The sequence below is a fragment of the Microtus ochrogaster genome, chromosome 1, assembly GCF_000317375.1.
Source record: "Microtus ochrogaster isolate Prairie Vole_2 chromosome 1, MicOch1.0, whole genome shotgun sequence".
Lineage (NCBI taxonomy): Eukaryota > Metazoa > Chordata > Mammalia > Rodentia > Cricetidae > Microtus > Microtus ochrogaster.
The window spans coordinates 81289361-81298423 of NC_022009.1; the positions used below are offsets into that span (position 1 = coordinate 81289361).

At 49.3% G+C, this 9063-nt stretch overlaps 1 protein-coding gene across 2 annotated transcripts in view; it reads right to left on the reverse strand.

Moving 5' to 3' along the window:
- Positions 1-9063, reverse strand: part of Atxn7l1 (ataxin 7 like 1) — a 205911-nt gene that overhangs the window by 39153 nt on the left and 157695 nt on the right. For both annotated transcript variants that reach the window (XM_005343865.3, XM_013347967.2), the window contains exon 4: positions 4956-5178. In XM_005343865.3, the coding sequence (XP_005343922.1) occupies positions 4956-5178 (223 nt within the window). The remainder of the gene's footprint in view (positions 1-4955; positions 5179-9063) is intronic.

Below are 9063 nucleotides of genomic sequence, written 5' to 3' on the forward strand. Positions count from 1 at the left end.
TTAAAGAAAATATACTGCTGAAAATTAATTCCATGTTGCTTTTCGCTTTTTTCAAGGTGGCTGTGAGTTTAGAGTGGGACGTGTGGACACACACGGTTTTTACACTGGACACTGCTAGTCCAGATGCTTTATACAGAAGGCTACTGCCTCCAGGAGCTCATACCGTCCCCTTCAACAGACCTCTTTGGTTCTGTCTGACATTCAGTTCAACAAGTGCTAGTGATGGCAGTTCCTGGATTGCACAACTGCCAAGGAGCCACTGTGCTGGGGACACCCCGTGCTGGGGACATCATGCTGGGGACACCCCGTGCTGGGGACACCATGCTGGGGACACCCCGTGCTGGGGACACCATGCTGGGGACACCGTGCCACCCCTGAGCAGGAGGAATAAAGGAAGCAGAATGTATTGTGGAACCGACACAGAGAGCATCGTGGGGAGAGGACATCACAGGCAAAAACGAGATGCCACAGGCCGAGAGCAGGGTGCCAGGGTATCAGGTTGTTGGCCAGGAGGGAGTAAATGAGAAAGAACTGAGAACAAGGTGACCAGTGAAATGGGGCATTAAGAATGGTGACAATTTGGACCAGGAAGATGGGGAAGGGTGCTGGATGCAGAGAAGGAACAGCAGGATTAGCAGCCCCTGTTCCCAGGGCTCCTCTTCCTGTCCCATTCTAAAGGGCCCGCCTTTGCCCTCTGTTCTTCTCAAGCCACACTCCTTTCCGGGAGGTCCCATCTATACCATGATGTCAATGTCCTGTCTACAAGAACGAATCTCAACTTCTGTTCTGCCCCGACCTCTCTCCTGAACCCCAGGATGATACTTCTTTGCAGGTATGTCTCAGACCTCTTCAAAGGCACCCATGCTAAGCCTTCAGGGTGCCACCACCCCTTCCTGGAGTCTAGGCCCTCTCCATACCTCACCTGGACTGTGTAAAAATACCCTCACTTTTCTCAATGCTTCGAGAATGCTCCTCTAGTCTTCCTTGATGCTGCTAGGGAGACTATGCAACTGAAGGCTATTCTTTTCCTTCTCCAGGTCATCTCTACATGGTCTGCTCCACCCAGGCCCCTACGCATGGGAGGCAGCTCTACCATGGAGCTGCACCGCCAGCCCAGAAACCAAACTTGGAATTTGGAGCATTCCCAGGGCTATGCATATGTGGTACACTATTCCCTTAGGGGGCTGGGCACGGGGCTGCTGCAACAAATCAGACCCCCACCACTGACCATACATAAAGTAGGCTCCTTCTTTTAGAGACTTTGCCCAAATTAAATTGGTTGACATGATCTGAGGTCATTTTTTTTTCTTGTGTATGTGTGCATGTGTGTGGTATGTTTGTGTGTTTGTGTGAATGTGTACATGTGTTTGCAAGTGTACACAGACACAGAGGGCAGAGCTGAGTGTCTTCCTTGACTGACTTCCAATGTAATTTTTGAGATGGGCTTCTTAGAGAAACAGACGCTCATTGGTTTGAGTAGATTGGCTGGTCAGCGGGTTTCAGGAGTTTGCCTGTCCATCCCGTCAGCCCGTCGCCAGAAACACACTGCTGTCCCTGACTTGTATGTAAGCTCTGGGAATGTGAACTTAGGTCCTCGTGTTTGTGGGTCAGGCCTTTTACAACAGAGTCATCCCCAGGCCCCTGCTACCACCCTTTTCTTATGTGGATGAGGGGAATCTGAACTCAGCTCTCCAGAAAGAAAAGCAAGTTCAAAGCCAGACTCTGCACAGGTCGTGTGTGTGACTTTGAGCTAGTCACTCAGCATGTATGATCTCATTTTCAAGGCTAAACAGTTGGTGAAGTTTGTGATTCTAAACCACACCCTTCTCAGAATTTCTCAACTTCCTTATTGCCTACTAAATTAAGAGTGACCCCTACCACCGACACAGAGACCCTCTGTAAGCTGGACCCAAACTCCCTCTTTCAATTCTGATGACCCATTACTATCTATTACCCCGGTCCCCCCCCCCCTCCGCTCTCTCTTCCCCTGGCACTAGAACATGCCTCTGTCTTTACTCAATATTTAATGGGCACCTAGAATAATAACTATGTGGCCACCATAAGAAGAACTGGGGGTGCACAGGTCCCACTAATGTTACATATAGAGCTTTATGCAAGCTGGGAACAAAGGCCTGCAGTTCAGGGTCCCAATAGACTGACAATCTTCACCCCTAGCAATGCTGATGCAGTTCACAACCTGGACAACTGTATGCTGTAGCCTTCAGGACCCAATGCTAAATATGAACAGAAGAGGAGAAGGGCATCCAAGCCAGGCTGAGGACTCAAAAGAGGCCACCAGATGAAGCCACTCCTCAGCCATTCCTCAGCTTACCAGGGGTAATGCAACTTTCAGCTGCTATGTAAGAAAAAGTTTTGAAAGCCATCATACATGTTTAAATTTTACCTTATGTGGGTGTTGTTTTTCCTGTGTGTATGTCTGTGTACCATGTGTGGGCCTCGTGCCCGCAGAAGCCAGGAGAGGGCATCAGATCCGCTGATTGTTAGCTGACACGTGGTTGCTGGGAATTAAAGTTGGCTCTTTTGGAAAGCAACCAGTGCTTTTAGCTGCTGAGCCATCTCTCTAGTCCCAACGTGCATTTAATACACCTACTTAGGGGGCTGGGAGAAGCCTCAGTGAGTTACTGCCTGTTTTGAGCTCACTCAGACTTAGCACGCAATGGGGAGCTTGAGAGGGCTGTGATTTAGAAATCGGGCTTCAAATGAGACACAGGGATGCCAAGTGACTTCCTTGAGGACACACAGCAAGTCCAGGGTAGAGCCTGGCTTCGAACTCACTTTTCTTGCCTCTAGTTCAGGGCTGGGTTCCTTCCAGGCCATACCTGGCAAGGTCGCTCATTACCTGCTGTTTTCCACCCGCTCACCTTTGCCCCCTGCTGGTGGGTGTGTCTTCTCTGCCCCTGTCAACTATGGCTGTCATCTTCCACCAACATGGGAATCCAGTTTCTCCCGCCTTCCCACATCTCCTGAAGACTGGTGGCTCTCTCCGTGAATTCCCCAGGCCTCCGGTGCAAGGCTGGGACTGCTGGATTTGCAGCCTCTCCAGGGTGTAGGACGGCCATTATTGAACCACACAGCTCATGCTGCGCAAGCTAGTGTAGCAACTCTATGGCGCACACTCTTGCTGCCACTTCCTGCCCCTAGCTAAAGGTGCCTAATGCCATGGCATGGCAGGTCCCGGTGTGTTGAGAGGGTCAACTATGCTGGACAGGGAAACTGAGCTAACTCAGCAGTCTCAGCGGCCCCTTCGAAAGGTGGGCTCACTTATCCCACGGAGGGGGTGGGGATCCTTGCCTTCCTTACGTTTGTCCGTAGGTCATTCCCAGACTCAGAAACTCTTCTCTATTTGCTTCTGCAGTGCTGGGGACCCCACTCATGCTAGGTAAATGCTTTACAACCAAGCAACACCCCCTCAGCCCGAATAAATTATTTTACCATTTTCATGTTTCCCTTGGATCTTTGTCTTTTTGTTTTTTTCCATAGGGTCTCACTACATAATCTAGGCTAGCCCCTGAACATCCCCCCGCCAATAGGGTCTCACTACATAATCTAGGCTAGCCCCTGAACATCCCCCCCGCCAATAGTCCTCTAGCCTTGGCCCACAAATGCTGGGATCAGACACGTACACTGCCGTGCCTGTCTCTGAAGAGCCATTTCTCCGATTCTGCAGCTGGATGAACTCCACAATCTTAATCCCAGCTGAGGAGACTTTGGCAGGAATGAAATAACACTGACAGTGGCCCAGACATTGTATTTGCTGCTGTGTACAAAGACGCTCACTGGGTCCTCACAGCACCCCCACGGGGCAGAGCTAGTCTATAACTAAACTCACGCTACAGTACCAGAAACGGAGGCACCAGACGTTGAAAGGACACTCAAGGTCACTCTCAGCAGAGGAGTCCACTGCTCTCTGGGGGCACTGGGAGGAGGGACGGGGAGGGGGACACTGCCACAAGCTGATCAGAGGTCACCAACTGTCACTCTCAGACCAGGTCTCTCCTAAGCAACTGTACCCTACCCAGGACAGATCTACGCTCGCTGGCTCCCTCCAGCAGCCCACAAAGAACACAGCCAGTTCACGAGGCAGGGCAGCGTGCAGCCACGCCCCCTTTCCATCCTCCCCTCCCCCATCACCTGAGGCTCCTTCACTGAGGTGGCATAATTAGCTCCTTACAAGTTTCAAAATTTCCAGCGCACAGCCACCACCTGATTGATGGATGACTGTGTTCCACAGCTTTGCTGGGTAGGACGTTAAGTGCAATTAACTACCGTTAATTAACCAACACTGTTTCTCTTTAAATATATAAATATATAAATGAGACACTTGTCCCTTCTCCGTCTTCAGGATAAAGATAAAGTGGACGGCCCTGTGACAAGCCAGGCCAAGGGTTCTGTGTCCATCCTTCATATTTTCAGGACGGTTTCCAATTTGTCTAGTCCAGGGGGAACCTTTCGTGGCTTTTTGGTAAAGGCTCCCCATCAGAAGCATGATTTTCCCTTTATTTTTCCTTTCCCCTACTCCTCCCTTTCTAAGATTCGCACTGTCCTTGGGGGGCTGGGGACAGAGGCCCTGTAGGGGTGGGGATTCTGCTTCCAGGGCTGGGGCACCATCACAGCCTCCCTCTTTCCCCATGACAGCCTGTGCATAGGCGGTTTACACCGGCGGTTCTCTTCACTGGGGCAGAAAATTGAGAGGCAACCATGTAACTGAGGAATCTTTCCCTCTTTCCTTTGCCTTAGACACAGTACAGTTCAGCTCTCAAATGTACAAATATTCCTCTGTCCAGGCAGACAACACTTTCAAGGTCCCATGCTCCCTCTCTAGTTACTACAGTCTAGTCGTTAGCTTCTGCACGTCACCGTTCTGAGTTCCTTCCTCGGTCCCCAGGGCCCAGAGCGTGGGCCAGACAGTCTCGGCACCCGACACCCAGACTCACCATGGTTTATCCCTTGGCCCCTTTGCAGAGAAGACTGTGTGCTGTTTGCTGCTGGAGGTAAGTAGATTGTCTTTGGGCGTTTTAAATGGCTTAGAGGTGCTGCTGACAGCGTTATGGCCGCTGAGACAGGCTTTTGTCTTTGCCTGTGCTAATGATGTCCGGGCATTGGAGGCTGGAGACGCCGGAGAGGGAGAAGGCCTGCACATTGAACTGTGTCTTCTCTCTGCGGGAGGGGGAGAAAGAACAGAATTCAGCACAGAATCTGGGGCCAGTGAATCCCACGGTCACACACACTCGTGGACGCAGCAGGCATAGAACAGGCCTCTCCTGGCAGGGTTAGCAGCTCCACCGCCTCTGACATTTGCTCCAATGTTGGCGTCAATGCCAACTAACGATGACTACAGTCGGACTTCTGTATCAGATGGCATGCTAAGCTAACCCTGGGGTTCTCACGGGAGGTATTTCTATCCGTCCGCAAAACCGCTTCCACGGGAGTAGCAGGTGTTACCTGATCAACCGCAAAACCAACGTGATCCCCTGACAGCAACCCGGATCTCCAGGGCAAAACTGTTAGGATGAATTCCCCAGGACAGGAGCAGTATGGAGGTCGGTGGTGACAGTGTAGGAAGGGTGAATCTGAGAGCCTTTGAGGGCCAGGAGAGACTCAGTATCTGCCTCTTCCTGGGACTGTAGGCAGAGTCTGTGGACACATCCCAGGGGTAGCCTCTTTAAGCTCACAGAAGTTTGAGAACACAACACACAGAAGGACACAAAGGCCTGACGCAGAACCCACAGTAGCAGTGCATGGGTTTGGGAGCTTCCTGCGGTTCTACAGGAAATTCTAAAGGTCGGAGCAGAGACAGACAGGAAGCAGACCCTGAGCAGGACAGATGCAAGAAGCTGGATTCTGAGACGCAGCTGTAACAGGTTGGATCAAAGTAAGCATCTCTGGAAAAGTGCTTTTCCACGTCCCTGACAGCTTTGTACACAGTTCCGGGAAAGAAATCTCAAACTCACACAAGTTGTTCCTGAAATCCTGAGTCCCCTCTGGCCCTCCTGCGCCTTAATTTGGGTAATTAGTTGATTAATCTTTGCTGAAGAATTAAACGAATTGGCAATAAAAGTCCTGGAGGGAAGAACCCGAGCTCACAAATCTGTTAGCCTGCACGGCTTCGGCAAAGGTGGGAAGAAGGGAAATGTGGTGGATCACAGCACCCTCTGTCCAGCCAAGACCTGTCTCAGGGTTCCTCCACCACCTCTCACGCCAGTGGGCTCTCAGGGTCTCTCAAAGTTGACCATTTGGAGTCAGGGGCTGCAGTTTTTGAGGATAATCTTGTTTGGGCATTTGCATCTGCACAGCGCTTACACTCAACCTCTACAGAATGATTCCGTGGGGTCATTGTCCTGCACTGGCCCAGAGCAAACCCTGCTGCACATATGCCTTATTCTCTGTAGCCACACACTGAAGGTTGTGAAGATGCAGGGCTGGGAACCAGCACACCTTGGGTCCTGACTGAGACCCTTGTGGTGGGTTTGGGTGTGTTCACTGCCATGCTCACTCTCAGTGTCCATGTCTTCACCTCTAAATGAAGTGGGGTCCCCTAGACAGTTCTCAGGCCTCTTTCCGCTCCTTGAGTTTGAATACAGTGTACACTAAGATCCGTTCCTCGTCTTTCCTGATTCCTGGATGCCACAGCAATAATAACAGACTGCGTATTGAAATACCTCGCGTGGATAGGCTCGTCCTTGGAAGAACTCGCTCTCTGTAAAACGGACTGGCCTGTAAAACCCCTCTGTGACAGGCAGGACGCAGCCAGGCATGTCCACACCCCCACAGCTGACTGGCTGTAGGAGAGTCAGAGAGGAATAGGGCCTTGGCCATGGGCCCAACTACTTCTCAGGAAGGAAACGGTGTGTACTGTGAACAAGGCTGGAGACCATGAAGGTTCTCCACACACTTACGTAATACTAAAGGTTAGAAGTAGGCAATACGAGTGGACTAGTCCCATCTGGGAGGCTCACGGGGAGGACTTGGTTTGAGGCCATGGTGGGACCAGAACTGAGCCCCCTTCAAGTCCTTTTTTTGAGCAATTTCTTTCTTTCTTTCTTTTTTTTTAACACAGGATTTTTATTCGAAAATAAGATTTTTTATTTCTATCACAGATCTTTCCTATTTTTCTCTAGTCTTCACTCACTGACTTGTTCAAAGCTGGTGAGGACTGGGGTATACAGAAATGTCATTTATTAGCCTTTGGTGACTGAGTGACAAAATTCTAATTTTTCTAAATTAGTGGTTAGAAACGGTTGAAGTAGTGGGTGAGGAAATTAATTAGGAACAACGTATAAAGACACACACGCGTGGCCGGCCATGGTAGGACACATGCTTGACCCCAGCACTCGGGTGGCAGAGGCAGGCAGATCTGTGAGTTTGAGCCCAGCCTGGTCTACAGAGTTAGCTCGAGGCCAGCCTGGTCTACAAAGCTAGTTCCAGAACAACCATAGCTACACAAAGAAATCCTGTCTCAAAAAAAATCAACATGTAAATAAAAAAATAAATAAACACACACATTCATGAAAAACGCTGTATGATACTCATTGCACTTTGTACAATCTAAAAAAAATTAATTAAAAATTGAAGTCTAAAAAATGAGAGAAGTAAGCAGAGATGAACCACAAGAAACTGTCATTAATATACAAGAGTGGGAAGACTGGCGATTCTGAAATCACCTTCGGAGAGAAGTTGTGGTCATGGTCTTGGCTCATATATCATACCGTTAAACTGGTATAAACATTAAATCAATGATTTTTCCTAGTTTTATGTTTTTCTTCCTCCACAAGCCCCCTCCCCTTTCTGGTTTGTTGCGACTGTGTCTCATAGCCTCGATTCACCAGGTACTTGTGGCTGCACTGACCTTGATTCCTGATCTTCCACCTAGACCTTCCAAGTGCTGAAATTACAGACCTAAGCCACAACACCTAGCGTACAGGGTGCTGGGAATTACACTCAGGACTTCGTACCTGCTAGGCAAGCTGCATCTCTGGCCCCAGAAATCCTTAAATATCCATTTGAAAGAACAAGTTGCACATAAGAGATATTTGTCAAAACCTGATGAATAATCAATGAAGTAAGTAGGCAATGGTAGCCCATGCGAAGCCAGCTTTTCAGTCCTCTGAGCTTACTCCTATGGGGGCAGGTGAGAAAAGCTACAGAAGCGTGGAAAAAGGCAGAACCTGAACTCAGGGTTGCATGGTATTGGCGATCTGCGAGCACACTTTTGAACATGTGTGGAATGTGTTCTAGGCAGGGCAGGATGAACACACTGGCAGGAAGACCTTCACTGGCATCAATCTGTGGGTCTCTAGCATGTGAAGACCTGCCTATAGAAGCCTGACACAGCTGTATCTTTGGGTGCAGAGATGAGGGTTGTGACCAAAGATAGCAAGTCTTGCATTTGTGCGCGTGTGCGCGCACACACACACACACACACACACACACGCACACACACACACACACACACACCCCAAAGTGACGCACGTGTAGCCTTCTATGGGCAAAGCTTCCTATATGTTTTGGTCAGGGGCCTTGACCTTAGCTAGGCCCCCATCATGATTCCATTTCCACTTGCCCTGCTTGGAAAGGGTTGGTGGGACATTGTATTCTTCATTCACTATGAAAATATTTAACAGACCTAAGCAATGTTAGAGAGAAGGATCCTGTCCCTCAAAATTTGTCTCTGCGAATGTCCACAGCTGTATTAACAAAACTGTAATCAACTGATATTTTCGACTATTCTTCCACTAACATTGTTTTATGTATATATGCAGATCTAATTCCCATGCGCTTTGCATTGCAGAATATTTAGTTCCTCTCTTCCTGTCTGCCATTCTAAAAACAAAGTGATTTCGGACTTCTTCTGAGGTAACAGAACATTCCCACTGAGAAAGCTTGCGTGCATTTACATCTCTTGCTACACACATATTTCCAGGCCAGATGCTATTGGGTTCTCAGTTGGTGGAAGTGTTTGGGATGGAATAGGAGGCGTGGCCTTGTCGAAGAGGTGTGTGGCTGGGGGTGGAATTCAAAATTTTAAAAGACTCCCATCATTCC